Below are 18,519 nucleotides of genomic sequence, written 5' to 3' on the forward strand. Positions count from 1 at the left end.
TGTAATAAAAGGTATATGAGAAAATGTTCATAACACAAAATAAAGTTGTTTGAATTCAGTGTTCTGTATTTGAATGTGACTTGAGATGTTGGGGCAAGTAAGCTGTTTATTTTTGTTTCTTTATTTTCTTTTTGTTTTGGGTTTTGTTTTGTTTTTTTTCTTTTGGAGATAGCTTGGAACACACAGAAACTTAATGGCACTGTTGTGTTTATCACCATGTAACATGCAAATAAAATATGTATTGTTATAAATGTCTCTGGAAGACATTATTGTCCTCAGAAAAAAGTGTGAGACTGTGCCCCAAAGACAAAAAGATAAGCGTTGTTACCACCACCACAGATGGATGCGTCGCCCGTTCACAACAATAAATCCCAAGCAGCTGCAGTTAAAGGTTTGTCCACTAGGTGTCACCACAAACCAGGTTATGTCACTGTGTGTGTTGTGGCACAAACACATTACTCTGCATCATTGTTAACCTCTGACTCTGAAGGTGAACAGGGGATTGTAACAGTGTTAAAGGTTAGAAAATGGAAAACTGTTGCCAAACAGATTCTGGCTCCAACCCCAGATGCATGCTGGGAAAATGTAGGCGAGGAAAGTAAACGAGGGACATTGACAGTGACCTGGAGCAGCTGTTGAGAAAGCCACTGATTGAAATGTCTAATCTGCAACTGTTGAAAAGTGGCTGAAAGTAGATGTTATATTGTATTGTAGCCTATATTTTATATTGTATATGTTGACTATGGTGGAAGTTATTAACAGTGAGTTGTTTTTTTTCACTTGTGTTGCACATAAAGGTGAAAAAAAAACCCTCATAAGAAAAATTGAAAGTTGATGACCATATTTTCTTCTTCCACCTTGGAGATAAGAGTTTATCGGGGGCAAGGAGGAGGAATGAGGGAGTGTGCAACTCAGAGGGAAGAAGGTGATGAAGGAAACTTTCCAGAAACATAATCCTCATTCCTAGACTTGCTTGTTCGGCAAACAAGCTTCATTAGTGTAAAGGTCACACAACTTTTGTGAGACTGGAGTTGGTATTTATGTTAACCTTGGGGTTATTATTATTTATTTCTTTTTCTAGTGAACCATGCTACAGCATCGTGACAGGAAGCAATTTACCTTCATTTGCACATTTTCGCATAATGTTAATGTTTCGCTCTGTCTCAGCTTCCAATAATTATCTAATTCTAATATCTGAGACATACAAGATTAACAATTTATTACTGGCATCCAGAAAATATGCTATTCCAGTAGATAGATAATGAATCTCTTATGTAAATATGTCATTAAATCAATTTTGTGTGTGCAGGATCACCACTGTTGTATGGTCCCAATACAATTAAAAATGAGAGAGAATAAATGGGTAAAAACCAAAAAATAAACTAATGGAATAATAACAAAATCAAATGATGGTGGTGGACCTGACCAAGTTCTTAAGGCTTCAATCAACTGAATGAGTTTCTTTAGTTTTAAAGCATCATTTCCAGAGATCAGGGGGAAGAAGATGCTCTGCTGGAGATTTTTTTTGTTGGTGAACTGAAGGAATGACCAGGAGATCAGCGTCAAGAGAGCAAAGGGGACATGTATAAATACGTTAGATGGTGCAAGTCGATGCAAGGTCTGGTAAGTTAAAAGAAAAGCCTTACAATCAGCTTTGGGCTGTACTGGGAACCAGTGAAGAGAGACCAGGATCTGTGTTATTTAATCCTGTTTCTTTTAGTCTTTTTAAAGATTCTGCAGCAAAAGCTGAAGACCTCAAGCACAACTAGCAAGATCAGGGGGAAAGACATTGCAGTAATCATGTGGGGAATAAAAATTAAACTCTTGGTTTCAACATCACACCATGATGAAGAATTGTTGAACTTCAGCAATGGGATTTTTTTTCTTTATTATTATTTCTTTTCTCTTTCTTTTTTTTTAAACTCTCCCTGATAAGAGACTGATGAATGTCAGACAAGATTGAAAAATGGCTCCCAAGGTTTTTGATGGTCCAACTCACAGTTAATATTTATTCTCATACTAACTGCTAATCACTAGATAACTGGTCACACTGGTACACTAAAACCACTCAGACTGCAATTTATTTGACAAACAATTATAAGTAAAGATTAATATAGGGGTTGTTGTTGATTAACTCACCCAGTTCAGAGACAGAGAAACAGTTGGCCCTGCTCTGTCCCATAAAGAAATCTGCTGAACAGCACCTCTAAAGTTCAGTAACACAATACTTCTCAAAAAGTGAAATTTTTTTCTACCAACCTGCAAAACATCTGTGAAATGAACAGCACAGTCTTGGCTCTGTTTTAGAAATGTTTCTCTATCACCTGGACCGTGGTATCTGGCCTCCCAAGCCCAAGTTTGTGCTTTTTTTTTCATCTTGAGATTCAGTCAACGCTTACTTTATCACTCTACCTCCACCACAGCACACTACCACCCACCCCTCTCCCTGCAAAACTACACATTTGTGCAATTATTCATACAAATCAAGCAAATTAAATCTCATGTGTTAAGTTTATACTCATGTGTCAAGTATATACTCCCTCCCCTCACTTCAACTGCACAGAGGTGGGAGGTGGAGGCCACAGACTGAGCTTCTTTCTCATATGTTCTTCATTTGTTGCACAACTATTTGTGGTATTTTCCACACCCGAGTGCAACATTATGATCGTCTTCTGGGAGAGACTGTGTGAAAATGTGATTGGTAAACCCCATTTTAGACAATAATGTTACCCCCTCTCTGTCATTTTTATGTTTCAATAGTGAGCTTTAGACAGAACTACTAGACAAGCAGTTTGTCTTTTTTATGCTAAGCTAAGCATCTTCTTGCAACAACTTTAAGTTGAACAGACAGAAATGAGAGAAGAAAAATATTCTGACTTATTCCTTTAAAGAACCTTTCAAGAATTTTAACACTTTGATACTTCGTGTAAACCATGAAATGTTAAGTCTTGTGTTCTTGGTCTGAAAAAAATGATGGTTTTATCCATTTTAAAAAAAATGTATTTCAAAGTAGACAGTCTAGAGAGAAACAGAGGAAACAGGGATATAGGAAGAGAAAAATAGAGAGTTGTTGGGTCTATTATGTGCCCACATCCCAGAAATGAACTGTGGATGTTGCAGTATAACGTGATACTATGTGATCTGCCCCTTAACAACACAGTTTTAAACAAACTCCACAGTTTATGATGGTAATTGGCACATTTGCTTTATTTTGAAAACAGACATTGAAACCATTTTTATTTTTTCATATTTTTTCTCACAAGTTTTGAACTCCTTTGATAAGGTTGAAACTGGACATTGCACTCACTGGAACATAGGAAAAGTATTTTTTGTTTGCTCGTTTGTTAGATTTTTCTTTTTTCCTTTTTTTTTTGTAACATCAGTGCAAGAGTAATTTTTCCAATTCATATAAACTGTCATAACAACACCAAAGACATCAAAAAGAAGCCGCCACACCTCTTAAGTTTTTGTGACTGCGAAAAAGTTCCTCTCAGAGGGAGAGTTCCCATCATGCATCTGGTTCGCTGGTTCATGCTACTGTTCTCACGTTTGGTTTGGCAGAACACAAATCGTCTTATTAGAGCCAGTTACATTAATACTATAGCTGATTTCTATAGTTTTATTATATGATCATGTCATTCAAATGGCAACAGGTCCTTTACTGTAAATGTGAGTAAACAGAGAGTTTGTAAAAGGGGTGTAAACCAAGCTTGAATGACTCAAGCAGAATAGAGAGAGAGAGAGTGATAGTCTTGTCCTATATGTGGTTTTTGGATTGAGGATAGAGCTGCCCAACTGGAAGCGTCACACATTTAATTATACATTCTATTTTCCATCCAATGTGAGAGTACATGTCTTATTTTTGCTGTGTTCTCAATACACTTGTACCGTGTCGAAAACTGGAGTTGCATTTCAAAACCCGGTTTGCTTTTTTGTGCGTGCATTTTGCAGAACAGACTTCATTTGGAAAATGTGTCAAAGAAAGTGCATTGCAGTGCAAAATTAAGGACACTGCACTGGCAATGCATTTTAAATGTGTAAATATCCAGTTGGGAGCCATATTATTTCACTTACATTAAATAGTGAAGATGTATACCAAATCAAATCCTCCTCCCCATCATCAAGGTAACAATCATTTTTCATATTCATCAACAACATCAACATCATCATCGTCATCATCATCACCACTTCCTCATAGTATTAGCTTGAGCCAAAAAACTTCACGCTGGAAACTCCCCCAACATGAGAAAATCATTGCCACACAAAAAATGACAAACAAATAGAAACGGACTGCCTTCACATTGGGAAGGCAAAGAGCAACCTTTTTAGATTTTTGTTTTTGTGTTATTCTTCATACTCTTAATTCTGCTTTCTTTAGGTTAGACTTTGCTTTAGTCGTCCTTGGATTCGGTGGCCTCCGCTGCTCCATCTGCCGGGGTGGCCTCCTCTTCTTTAGACTCCTCTGCAGCATCTGAGGGAAGGAGGGGAGGAGGAGGAGAGGGAGAGAGAAAGGCAAAGAGAGAGGAGGAAAAATAGTTGGAGGGTCGGAAAGAAGGGGGGCATGATAGATAAAAGGTGAGTTGGAGAGAGGAAGAGAGAAAATTAGCGTGTGTGAGTGGGGGGTTTTACATTGTGAGGTGGGATAATAAAGCTGGATCTGGGTCCTCTGAAATACTGAACATCAAAGATTTTTGCATTTCAGCTTCTACTTTTGATGTTTTAAAAATTTCCCCCTTCAGAAGTTTCTGTTACAAAAATGAGAGGGAAAAAAAAAAGTCATGAAAATGTGGAGGTGTTCACTCACACACACACTCACATACACCGAGGGGACTTTGTAATTTGTTGTCGTGCACAAAATGTCAACTCTACTAACACAGAGAGTGTTGTCAGTCACAACCTAATGTCTGAAATCCCACATTGCCCGTGTAAATAATGAAGGAAGAGAGTGCCCCTAATGGACCCATGAAGCATTTTAACTTGCACCGCAACGCTAACAGCAGCATCTCGACCTGTCACATCTGATACTGTGTGATGCCCACAGTGTACTGCACTGTAATAACATCCTGTAGTGGCTTAGTGAGACATGAACGCTGCTGAATTACAACCTGTGATACATAAATGAGCCAATGATAATTAAATTTGTTGAGTAATAACTCTCAGATAATTTACATTTTTCCTACTGTTTTTAAATCCTGCTCTGTACTAATTGTCTGCCAAGGAATTATAATTATATCATCTCATTATAAGATTTTATAATATCTAGGTGTTGTCTATAAATTAAAAAAGTAAAAAATGTGTCATATAAGAACTAATTATCCAGTATGTGTGGGTTGCAGTGATTTTGTGATCTTCATTTTATTGTTTGTGAGCAACTACTATAAGAGAAGTGATGTCATACCCTGGTGATCTCATACTCTTTTAATAGAGGAGACATCAAAGAATGACATCATTGCATTGGAGATTGGGGTGATCGAGTGCAAGAGTGTGTGTGTGTGTGTGTGTGTGTGTATGTAAGGGCGAGGCAGAGAGAGAAAGACAGAGAAGTGGGGCGATCATGTCGGCATGAGTGCTTGTACTACAGTGTGTGTGTATGTGTGTGTGTGTGAGACTCAAGACAGCATGAGTCATTGCAGATCTTCCAGGTAAGAGGTAATTAGCTTGTTAGCCGCTATGACAGACCAGAGAATGTCCTTCTCTGCAGCCACTGAACTGTGTGATGCAAATACAATTTCACCCAATTTACGGTGCCAGAGCTCGTCATTTCTGGTTTTCTGACACAAGTGTCACCTCCGTTATTCACACCAGAGATAGTGCCGACTAAAATGGTGGTTTAGGTTTGATTCTGATGCATTTGCAAATAAGAATTGGCGATGGGAAAACAAAGCCGTGCACTCGAGTGCGTCTGCTTTGTGTCAGTTCTGCCCACTGATTTCTAAGTTCTCTGTAAACAATGTTAATGAGAACATGACACATAGTTTACCGAGGGATTTTAAACATGGAGGGAAAGTAGGAAGACCTGAAGTGTAATTAAACACTAACACTGGTATTAGTCATCACCGGAACAGTATTTTCTGTAAACATTATCTATTTTTTTCTTAATTGAGAGCCTCTTGTGTTAAAGAACAGAAGCAAGAATTCGTCATGGGTCTCCTACTGCTCAGTTTTTGTATGTTACCATCTGTAATCACAGCGTTGATGTTCACCGCTATGCAGATGACATGCAATTATATATCACTGTTAATCCTATTGAATTGAGCCACTTAAATCACATATTTCTGACTTAAGTTACAAAATATTTCCTGAACCAAGAGAAAACATTGTTTCAAATGAGAGCAAAGAGTCAAATTATGCCCACACAACTCAGGAAAATTTGCAAATGCAGAAACAAGGGCGTTCCCATCAACTGTAATGCAGCTTTCCAGCTATCAGACTTTTTTTCTTTTACTTTAATTTCATATTTGTGAATTTTATTAACTGATTTTTAAATTGATTATATATTTCATTTTTCTACTTTCTTTTATTATTACAGTGCTCTGTGACCATACAGTTACCGACTTGGTCAGACGTAACTAAGTGAAGCCAACCACCCTTGGCGGAGAATCTGGATCATAGCCGGGCTGCCTCATAAATTATTCAGCCAGATCAGAGTACCTGGCGTCCTTGTGCATGTAACACAGTCTGTGCACTGACAAAACCTTAACCGAGTGAGTTAATTATGAATATTCATTTGCTCTCTGAGTCTGTTCAGTTGGTAAGGCAGATGATTGTGGCCGGCAGTGGACTGTTAATTAGCAGCTCTTTGTCAAGTAGTGTTTGTTTGTGACAGACTTCCCCGGTGCGGATCATGACCAGTAGGGATCATTAATCATTCATTTAAATCAGAGCACCTGTTATACCCGCTCTGCTCCATGCAGGCCAGCTATCCCGTCGAGGTGGTAACTATGACAACAGGGAGACAGTGCTGCCTAGGTGACCTACTTTCCCCGTAGTTCTCCAGTTAAGTGTGTGTGTGCATGTGTGTCTTTCCCACCTCACACCCCCACCTACTCCAGACTGAGCATGCTCCATTAACTACCTGTCTGACCCAGTCTGAGAGTCCTTGGACCAGAAATATGAGTTCATGTCAAGTGTAACTTGGGGAAATGCATTGTTTCAACATTGTAATACAATTTCATGGCCTTCCAGTTTTCTTCTCAGGTACACGTTCTGCTGTAATTGGTCGTCAAATGGTGGCTTGCTTTGAAATCTGTTAGCTGGGTCCACATTTCAAGGATGTTACCAATGTGTAGCAACAGCTTAATGGGCATGGACAATCAACCACGGTTTGTCACTGTGGCAACAGAGTTAATACGCTGCTCCTGGTATAATGAAAACCCTGTGAAGACGTTCATGAACCTTTATGATGCTCTCTCCTTAAGTAAACAATAAAACCTTCCTTCTCTCTTCACAATTACTTTGATATAAGATCGCTCCCAAGATAAAGCTAGCCCCCTGGTGCAACATCATTCTTGACAGCACTTCCCCTGTGTTTCCTTCCCAATCTCCAGGCCTCATCAGTATGGAGTTCCCATCGTGCAGAGGCTGAGACACAAGTCTGTGTAATCTAATATTGAGCTGTGTCTCTGTGTAAACCAGTGAATAGTGGAGCATTGCCAAAGATCTTTAAATCCCAAAGACTCAACAAGCAGTTATTTCCTGTGTTGCCTGCCAGGCAGACTATAGAGGAGCTTACCTATTCATCTTTGTTAGATTTTTACACTAATTTGTTTCTTGATTGGTGAGAGTGTCTCAAGTTTAATGAGCTCACACACATGTATACACCTCGGTATTTGGTTGAGAAGCTTCCTATATGTTCTTACCAAGTGGGCACCTTTTATTTGGCATGTCATATTTCTTTTACAAATCCTACTGTAATGAATAGAAATAAAAACTTTAGAATAATCTACATACCTTGTTTATCTTTTGTTTGGTTAGGCTCCTCCTTCTCAGCTGTCGGGCTGACAGCAGCAGGCACGTCGGCTTGTCTGGCCTCCTCCTTCTTCTCTTCGCTCTTCTCCTCCTCCTTCTTCTCCTCAGCTGTGGCTGTGGTGGGACTCTTGGCTACCGCTTCCGGGGCCTCCACCTCTTTGGGCTTCTCCTCGGCCTTCTCCTCCACCTTTGGCTCCTCTTTCTGGGGCTCAGAGGGCGCTGTGGCGGCCGTAGGAGAAGCAGCAGCCGGGGCCGCCGCTACAGGAGACGTCGCTGCGCCTGCAGGGGAGGCAGCAGCAGCTGCAGGAGAATTAGCTGGCTTGTCTGCCACTGGGCTTTTGGCTTGGCTTGTCTCCTCCTCCTTCTTGGCCTCCTCTCCTGCAGCTTCCTCCTCCTTCGCAGGTGCCTCCTCTCCGTCGGCTTTCTTTGCCTCCTCTCCTCCCTCCGTCGCCTCCTCTGCAGCAGCAGGACTGTCGCCATCCTTCTCTTCCTCTCCGTCTTTCATCTTTTTCCGAGTTATGTGTCCGCGGAAGCTGGCCTGTATTTTGGTGGCAGCCTTGTGGGCCTTGTCCTCGGGTTTGTTGGTGGTACCATCCTGCTCAATCTTCTGGTCCGCCTCCTCATTCTTCTCCACCTGGGTGCCAAGAGAAAATACAGCTAGTTAATATCTACCACCAGCCAATGTGTAGGCCAACTGGAAACCAGCAAGGGAATGTACTTTGTTAAAAACTTGCAAAGTATCCCTGTACTGTGGTGACATGTAGCTTGAGTATGAAGCTCCCATGTAATCATGCTGGCATTCTTTTATTTGGGTTTAAAATCCCACCAAAGATACAACACGTCATGAGCTGAAAGGTCAGAAGACAGAGACAAAAGTAGGGTAAGTGCTATGAGAGGGAGTTGTTAGTTAACTTCAGCATTAATGTATTTATTTCTATTACTGGAGAAGTATACAGTAGGAAAGTTGGGTTAGGGTTTCAGGACTTTTTGAATTAAGTGTAAGTGTAGGACTGATAAGGAAGAGGGTTAGGAATAGGACAGTACACAATGTAATATTGAAAGGGGTTCCATGATATTACCTTCGGTAACCGGATCCATAGCTGTCCATCAAATAGTGGGTTGTGCTATGAGTCATATAAATCTAATGAAAAGAAAATCAAATCAAATAAAGGAATGAATGATGAGCACTGAAAGTGGCAAACAAAATGAATCAGTACATTCAAAATGAATAGGCAAACAAATCAAGGTAAGAAAAATATTCTCGAGGCTCACGACTCAACCAATCAAAAGACTTAAAATGTGCACCTTAAAATGAATGTGAATAAGCAACGTGAAGCAAACACAAATTGTCAAAGAGCATGCAGGCAGTGGAGCAACCAGTTAGCCAAATGATAGAGATGTGAAAACTGCAGAACCTAAATGGTTTTGATTGTTTTTGTCCTTCCATAATATCAAGGCTTTGTCAGCAGACAACGGTGGATTCGACTACAGCATGAATGTACTGTATTTTATCATTTCATATGCTGGAAAAGGGTGGGGAGGGTAGATTTAGAGCCATTGTGAATCCTGAGAATAGCAGATTTGTGTGTGGGTCGATTGTGTGTGAACCTTAATGAATTGGATACACTGGGATTTGGGGCATGACAAATGACTCCAGGCATTTGTTGTGGTTATTGAATCCAGGCATGAGGGTGATATTGTCCTCTTGGTAAATGCTGCCGAAATACATCCAGTGAATAATTAAACTTAAATGTAAAAAAAAAAAACCCTCTGCATGGCATCCGTCAGTGTGTTCCCTGCTTAGGATATCCTCGTAAACTGTAAGCAGAAAAAGGTTAAGTGTTCAAAAATTGATGCTCTTTCTCCCAAAAAATAATGAGCCAATCTCTATTCTCTGGGTACAGTAGCTTTTCTTTTTTTTTCCTACGGCTCCATCTCTGGCTGCTAGGGAACGAGCTGCCTGCTAGAAATCTCCTCAGCATTCACTGCCATACCCCTCCCAACCATCAAAGGTTACCTTGACAACCAGAGTGCTAACTCATCACAGCGCTGTCTGCTGGTTGGTGCGATGAAAGACTATATGTCACCCTGATTGGCAGCACACCTGACCCCTCAGGGGGAGCAGGCCAATAGGAACTCATAAATCAGGCAGGGCAATCAGCATGGGTAAGGAGGGGCTGGGTGTGATGTAGCAGCGGGGGGCCAGGCACGGCCGGAGGGGTGGCCAGAAGGATTATATGTGTGTGTGTGCATGTGTGTGTGTGTGTATGTGTGTGTGTGCACGGCAGTACATAAGCGGCGGCCTGTGTCGACCAGCAGCAGCATCTTGTTTAAGATCAGTGAATTTGGGTGAAAATGGGTTTCGAGATGCAGCATCCATCAGTATACCGTTTCCCCGGTACCTTCTGTCTCTAATAGTGTCATTACCTTGGATATGAGGTTGGGCTTGGACAGCTGCCTACGTGAGGAATCACATCTGTGTGACATGATTTAAGAGCCAGAGGCCCCTAAACCAACACGTCTTCTTCAGGGTCAGTGTGTCAGTGCAATATTGGAGCAGCGGGGGCCAAGGTGCAGCTGTGTTGGTATATTCACCTCCTCCTCCACCTTTTATTCACGTGCAGTCTCCAGGGTTCAGGGTGTAAATCCTGCACCCTGCGGCGGGCCTTTCTGCAGTTGTTAATATATGAAGCAATTTTGCGCAATGCTATTTTAACGCTTTAACAACGCTGGTTGTGAAAGGCATGGTAGATTTTTTAGAGGGGGCTTAAATTGGGTTCATTGCGTGTTGTGATGTATGTTTAAAACCCAACTAGAGCTCGTTTACTTGACGATATAAGTAAAGTGTGGAAATAAACTTAAGCAAGTGTCCTGTTATTAGATCAGAGAGTGGAGGCAGACAGACTGACACACCCCTCTGCTCTTAATAATATGCAGCTCTCTGGTGACTTATTGGGCTTTTATTGCGTCTGATCTCATGGGTGCTTACAATTGCCAAAATTTTGACCCAAGCACTTAACTCTAAATAGAATTACTGGCTGCATACAGTGAGTCAGACAGAGCGAGAAGGAGACAGCGATGGATGAGGGTGTTTGGGAATATGGGGGTATGACATCATTATTGGAAAGGAGGGGATGTCATTTACTTTAGAGATCTGGGTGTGTGTGTGTGTGTGTGTGAGCCCAAATGTAATAAAATACCAGCAGAGTGCCGAGTGATCTCATATCAGCGTTTGAGGACGGAGTGGAGGGGGGGGGAAGAAAGATCACCATCATGATTCGACCACAATTGTAGCATCATCATTTGAATTATTGATATTTGTCTGGGCATCACCCTTCAAAAAAAAAAAAAAAAAAAGTGCTGTGCTGTGATTTTCTGCTGTCATCTGTTTCCACGGAGCAGAAGATTCACTACAGGCCTATACTCTACTCTGGCTTGTCACATCAAACCTGTGCTGTACTGTAATACACAAATCAGCAGTCGGGTGACACACATTTAAATCTCATACCGCCTAAACAGGAACATCGCCGTGAACCGCTCCGGATTTTTTTTTTTTTTTTTGCTTTTCTTAAAGACTCTGACTGTTAATTGAACCCTGGTCACGTAGCCTACCCTTCCTGCAGGCGCTCTTCCACTCCAGTGTCTGTTATGTGTGCAGCACACATTTTCATTCATAAATACAGCAGCACCTCCCAAAGGTGCAGCACACACACACACACACACACACACACAGACACACACACCACAAGGTACACTCCCTTGAAGTCTTCACGCCGAGACTCCACCGGCGTTTAAACTCTTCCTTCATTAATTTGCAGTGAGACAACATATTTGCATTATCAGGTTAATCAAATGACTTATTACAATTAGCCCGCAGTGCTTCCTCTTTGAACAGTCTCTCTGGTTGCCATAGATACGCCACATTAACCAATGTGCTGGGGTGAATCCAACAAAAAAGTGGAGTATTTGCAATATAATACTTGCTTATTTCAAAACAGACAATTACATAATATATTTTTCTTACTATTACCACAGCTACTAGTGTAATGAGGCAGCATTAAACACTGGCTGTAGGACACACTGACACCGTTACATATGTAGGTGACAAGTAATGACCGCCATCTTCATGTTCTACAGTGGTTCACAGGTTAATTTACTTAAATACAAGAGTGCCATTCAGCAGAGGACAAACCCCCCCAGTGTCTGTAAAAGCTAATAAATTGGCTGTGCTTAAAAATAAATAAATAAAAAATGTGTTGAGTACATTATCTGACGGCAGGATGTGTGTATTACAGCTTTGCCTATCAGCTGCAGTCTGTGTTCTCTCCCTGTCTGTATCTGTCCTTGGGTGGGCACCGGCTGTCGTGAGAACCACACCCCAGAGTCAACGGCTTCACCGACAAATCCATAATCGCGCACACACTCATACACACACACTCATACACACACCATCCCCCAATGGTGACACACAGTAACAATCCACCACCTTCCCACTGCCTCATTGCCAGCGAGTGCCATTAGGGACTTGTTTCAGGCGGGGGCGGAGGAGGGGAAAGGAGGACAAACGGGGAAGAGGAGGAGGAAGGAGGAGGAAGAGGGGGGGAAGACATGGTGCTGGTTGAATTAACCACAGAACCACATCTCACGCTAACGCACACACCAGGCGTGCATATAATCAGAGGTTTTTATTATTATTATTAGCATTATTCTGCTCCATTCAAGTGGGAGACTCCCTTTTCACCTCGCCGCTCCGCCCAGCCTTGGATCAAATGCCCCTGGCAAGAGAGGGAGAGGAATATGAGAGGTGATATTTGCCTTTTCTGCAAGAGCATTGCTTTGCAGAGGGCCTCTTTAATCACAAACCCAACAGGTGCAACTTCTCAATTTATTCTGTGCGAGTCAGTTTAATGTGTAATTATTATTGGAGATGCTTTAAGTAATAAAACAGAGCGCACAAGTCTAATTCAAATCATATGAAAAACTCAACCACAACCATTTGTCATATTTGCACAGTTTCCAATCCAGGCAGAGAGATAATATTAGCCACCCCACTGCTGCTGCTGCTGCTGGTGGCACACAAACACACACTTCCTGCAACGACACCTCCATCCTGAAAATCCCAGCATGATTTCAATGGCTGTCTGCTTTTTCTTTTCTTTTTTTTACTGCCGGAACCATCCAGACACCAAGGACTGGCTGCTGTCTGTAAGAGCTGAATATCTCTTTTCTCTTTCTGTCGTCTTTCACGCTCTTTCTCACTGGGCAAACTGCTACCCACTCATTCTCTCTCTCTATCCCTCTCCCTCTCTCTCTCTCTCTCTCTCTGTTTCACACACATACACATACATACAGCCACAGTGGAGCACCACACCCTTCTAGCCAGCTATCTCCTGCAGATGAGGAGAGGGGGGCTCAGGTGGTGACTGCCACAGCCCCCGCTCTCTCTCTCTCTCTCCATTGACGGTGAATTGATGAGCGATGTTAAAGGATGCACTGTGTCTTTTACCACAGGAAAAAAAAAAAAAAGGGATGCTCCGCAGTAACTAATAAGCGGCCATATGCCAGCGTCATTACATCCTCTGGAGCAGTCTTTAATTCAATTACACCGTACTCTCCTCTGCCTGAACAAAGGCTCCGCAATCGCCACTGATCTCATATTGGGGAGGGGGGATGAGGGGCAAGTGGTGCTGGAGGAAAGAGGCTGGGGCTGGACATGGTGCTCGGGAGGGCAGGAGGAAGATGAGGAGGATGAGGAGGAGGATGGGGGCTGAGGGTGGTGGAAACAGGAACTGAAAAATGTGGGCTGTGGCTGATGCTTTCGGCTGAAGGCGGGATCTGAGGAGAGGTCTTTGAGTGCATGAGCATGAGAGCCACGGCGTGAGGGGAGGTAACTGTCTCTGACGTAGCAGCACCGGTCTTTTGGATTTTTTTGGGGGAGTTTGGTCAAGAAGGATTCAGACTCTCAAGGTCCTGGTGCGAGGAGGAGAAACAGAGATAGAGGAGGTGGGGGGCGGAGCTAGATACCTTTAGACACTTATAGGAGGGGTTTGATGATGAGGCCTGGTTAATGGGGAAAATGGCAGCGTTGAGTGGGCCTGGTGGTGGACACTCATTTGAGAATTTCTAAACTTGATCTTTGCCCTTCCTCCAAAACCCTGAGGCGAGGACCGGCGGCATGTTGTGCTGATTGAAGCCTGGATGTTGGGAGTTTTTTTTTTTTGCTCTGAAATTTGCATAAAACTAAAGCAGAGGCTTCTGAAGAGACTCAAATGAAGTGCTATAGTGGCCACTCCGACGGTGAAGATGTTGCAATAGCACTTAACACTCCACAATGGCAGCACCCACAGCTATATTGTCACGTTTCAAAGCAGGAAAAAAAAAAAAATCATGCTCTTTGCTCATCCGCCCATGAAGACCACACAGAGTGTGTCTGGATTAATTTATGTTCATGCACATGAAAAGCAGAGGAGGGGGGGAGAGGAGAGAGAAGTGCCTGGGGGTCGGCTGGACATTTTTTTAATATATATTTCCCCTGTGGAGAGATGCGCACACTCGAGGCAGCGACAATTTTGTTCTGTGGGGAAAAAAAGCAGTGCCTCACCCACATGGCTGCGGTGCCGGCTTCTTTCCCCACCCACCCCCCCTCTATAATCTTCCTCACCTTTGCGCCTGCTCAACTTCTCCGACCGTCATCCTTCACTCTGTCACCACCACTACATTTCTAGCCGGGTTGTGTAGCCACCCCATCCAGTTTCATTTTTGCTTCGCTGCATGCCTGCCTAGCTCCCTTTACCTTCCCCCACACCTTACAACCTCCCTACCTGCTTCATCCCCCCCTCCACCCTACCCCCACCTCTTTTTTTCCACCTCTATTTCTGCTCCCACCAGGTTTCTTTCCACTCTCCAGCTCCCTTTCGTGTCTTTCTGCCATGTGTGTGCCCGCCACACTCCACCCTGCCGCTCGCTCTCTCTCTCTGCATCCTGTTCCTCCTGCATGTCTTTCAACTGGCAAGCCTTGCTTCCTTTCTCTCTCTCTCTCTCTCTCCATCTCTCTCTCTCTCTCTCCATCTCTCTCTCCTCCGTGCCAGAGCTGATCATGACTCATACTGGCTGACATTTAAGAAGCAATCAAGTGCCATCAGAATCCAGTGTGTTATGAGTCCGATAAAAATCATAATTATTTGGAGATAGCAGCAGGGATCTGGCCCTTGATCACACACACAAAAAACCAGCATGGTGGTGGTAGCTGCTGCTGCTGCTGCTGCTGCTGCTGCTGCTGCTGCTGCTGCTGCTGCTGCTGCTGCTGCTGCTGCTGCTGCTGCTGCTGGGAGTGAAAGCACAGGAGAGTGCCACCTTCTTCCCCCTCCCCACTGTCCAGACCCACCCGCTTCCATGCAACACCTTTTTTTTTTTTTTTCTTATAATTTCTGCCACTGAGAATAGCCATGGGTTGTTATAAACTACCCAACACCACCCTTTCACACCCTTTAAATGAGTGCACACTTCATAGTACCCTCCATTGACAGCATCCACTTATAAAGCTTGAGGGCTATGATAATCCATTTAGACTCATTTATTCCCATTGTATCCCCCCGAGGCCACTGACATGATGGTGCTGCTCACTCAATCCGTACCCCACCCTTTTTTTTCCCTCTTCACTGTGGAAATTTACTTTCCCGTTTCACCCACTTCTGCTCAAGATGACACAAGTAGAAAAGATGCCAACACACCCATTTAAGGCATCAATTAAAAGCACATAGTTTGCCCTAATTAATTTATAGCATCATTGCCAGTGGTGGATTATTTAGAGTTCACTAGAGCCCCCCTGAATAAACGAGAGAGTCTTCCTTCTTTAAGACCAGAGACAATACAGAATCTATCAAGTGCTTTTCAATAATCTTTCACTTTTTTTTTTTTGTTCAAGTGCCTAATCAATAGGAAGGAATGCCCAGCTGCCCATGATCGAGTTACAGTCTTGTGCCTCTCTCTGCAAGTACAGTGTGAGGTCTGAGAGGCATTGTGGCAACATCCATTCATGCAGGATAATCACATTAACTAGGCGTGTCTGGGCTCTGTGGATAGACTTCTGTAAAGACAAACCAGGCCGCGAGTCAAAGGAAATTACACCGACATTATAGACTAATCTGTCCTCGAGCATCCCGATCTGACTACACACCAACACTCGCAAAAGTTCAGAGTTGTGATGAGGCATTTTATCACAAGAAAAGAGCCGATAGTAAGGATCATTTAAAAAAGAAAAAAGAAAGAAAGAAGAAGGAGGAATCATTGATAAAGCAAATCAGAGCAGTTTACCGGTTTGGTTCTTCTTATGCAGCACAGCATAGTTGTAGTTGTAGTATCCTCCCTTTTTCTTCTCTGCTTCTTTCTTCCCTTTTTTCCTCCCTTTCACTTCTTCTCTCTCACCCTCTCTCACTCGCTCTCTCTCTCGCTCGCTCGTGCACACACACACTCTCTCTCTCTCTCGCTCTCTCTCTCGCTCGCGCTCTCTCTTTCTCTCTGGCTGTATCAACAGCTAAGCTGCTCAGTGCTTTTACTCATCCCAGTTTGCACACACACGCTCTTCAGTCGGTCTGCCTGGACGCACCTCTCTCTCTCTCTCTCTCGCTCTTTCCCTCTCCCTCTCTCTCTCTCCTACTCGCTGCCTGACAATGACTACAAGCCCACCCTTTAAACCCCTCCCTTCCCCTCACTCCCTCCATCCCTCTCTCCTCCCCTCTTCCCTTCACACTATCCCCTCCCTCCTCCTCCTCCTTCTCCTCCTCCTCCTCTTCTCACTCATAGTGATAACCCCCCCACCACCACCACCACCTCTTTTAGATCAGCACTCCTTTCTTCTACATCTTCTCACCCTCCTCCTCCTTCTCCTCCTCCTCCTCCTCTCTTTCAGCGTGGCTCCAGCAAAAGCTGCGGCCCCACCCTAAAAAGGCTCTCCCTTAATAACTGACTGGATACCCCCAATATTTCACCCAGATGGATCATTTTTCATTGTGCTAAATTTTTGTTTCTCTCCACATTAACCTCCAACTATCCCTCTGTTTTATCTCCTCCCCTTTCACACATGAGGTGTCTCTTTTTTCTTCTCTTTTCTTTTCTTTTCTTATTATTTTTAAGAGAAAGATGCTCCCAAATGGAAGCATCCTCACCTCCTCTGATTGCTCAGGCTCCCTCTCAGACTGTGTGTTAATGTACAACTCTCCGGATCTCAGATCAGTGTTATGAGCCTGTGTGAGCGGAGCGCCGCCGTGTCTAAATTGCCACGGCGATTGCCGAAAGCATGTTTTCTGGCACAGCCGGGGGAGCAGCTCTTGCCAGGAGGAGAGACGTGTGAAAGGGAGCAGCGATGATCGTCGCTGGGCGCATGCATGCATCATGCGTGCACACACATATACATGCACACACATACACTGTGCTCTTAGGACACGTCACCCGAACCACCAACCCCCCCTCCCCTCCATACCCAGGCGCTCTCTCTGTTCTCATGGAAACACCAGCAGATAGAGTAGAAGAGCAGAGGAGTGTGTGTGTGAGAGAGAGAGAGAGAGAGAGATGGAGGGAGAGGAAGGGATGAAGGTAGGAGGAGAAAGCAAGAGGACTGGGTGTGGCAGACAGGCAGGCGAGGCAAAAACTGTTTCTCTTCCTCTCTTCCTTCCCCCCCTTTTTTCTCCCTCTGTGCCCACATTTGCACACAGTCTAGTTTAATGGGCAGGCACAACGCATGCATTATCCCCACAACTGCATTTATAACCATTACCGTACAGTCAGGCAGGCAGGCAGGCGCATGCTCATGCAAACACCCACACTCTGTATTTGTCTTTCATAACACACACACACACACACACACATACACAGATACACACTGTGGTGTCAGAAGAGTCCCCACCCCCGCTCTGACACCGGCGAGCAACCAGCAGATGCTACAGACACAATGAGGACGGAGGGATGGGAGAACAGATGAGAGATGGAGGGAAGGATGGAGGGATGTATGGACTGATGGGAGTATAGGGGGAGAGAGGGGGGGGGCAGGAAGTGTCCTCAGGGGTTGTGCTCTGCTATTCTTCTCTTTTTACAGGATTATTCCACATCCAGTTCACTGAGGGGAAATCATTAACCTGCTCCGCTGAGCCACAGCCTTTCCCGGTGGTCGCTGCTTCACCACACACACAAAAAAAAAAATGTAGCACCGGCGTTTGGCTGCCTGCATGCGCTACATCATTATGTGTCATACACCGTGTCATCATGGTCTATAGCAGACTGTATGACACAGACGCTGTAATAATGCAGGCTTCTGCTGAGTGTGCATGATCTTTTTTTCTCTCAGCACTGGCCTCCTGCTATAATTTTTATACAGCCATGCACATTCATACTGAACAGCTGCCAGTTCACTGTCCCCCTACTGGGACACATATAACTGGCAGATAAGTGCTTTGCTAAAGGGGACTGACTTTTTTTCTGTCCAAACTCTGTTTCTCAAATGTTTTGCCAAAAAAAAAAAGAAAAAGATATCAAGTCAAAACTGAATAAATGATGAGC

The 18,519-nt window shown here is 43.7% G+C and overlaps 1 protein-coding gene across 1 annotated transcript; it reads right to left on the bottom strand.

The window, feature by feature from the left end:
- Nucleotides 1-3,179: 3,179 nt before the first annotated feature.
- gap43 (growth associated protein 43) lies at nt 3,180-16,645 on the bottom strand. Its single transcript, XM_085794882.1, has 3 exons — nt 16,282-16,645; nt 7,951-8,602; nt 3,180-4,471 (listed from the first exon to the last, which is right to left on the bottom strand). Exons 1-3 carry the CDS (start codon nt 16,309-16,311, stop codon nt 4,392-4,394), a joined length of 762 nt encoding a protein of 253 aa, XP_085651008.1. The 5' UTR covers nt 16,312-16,645; the 3' UTR covers nt 3,180-4,391.
- Between the last annotated feature and the right edge of the window lie 1,874 nt (nt 16,646-18,519).

This window comes from Trachurus japonicus, chromosome 13, assembly GCF_045865225.1.
Source record: "Trachurus japonicus isolate A0001 chromosome 13, Traja_1.0".
NCBI classification, from domain to species: domain Eukaryota; kingdom Metazoa; phylum Chordata; class Actinopteri; order Carangiformes; family Carangidae; genus Trachurus; species Trachurus japonicus.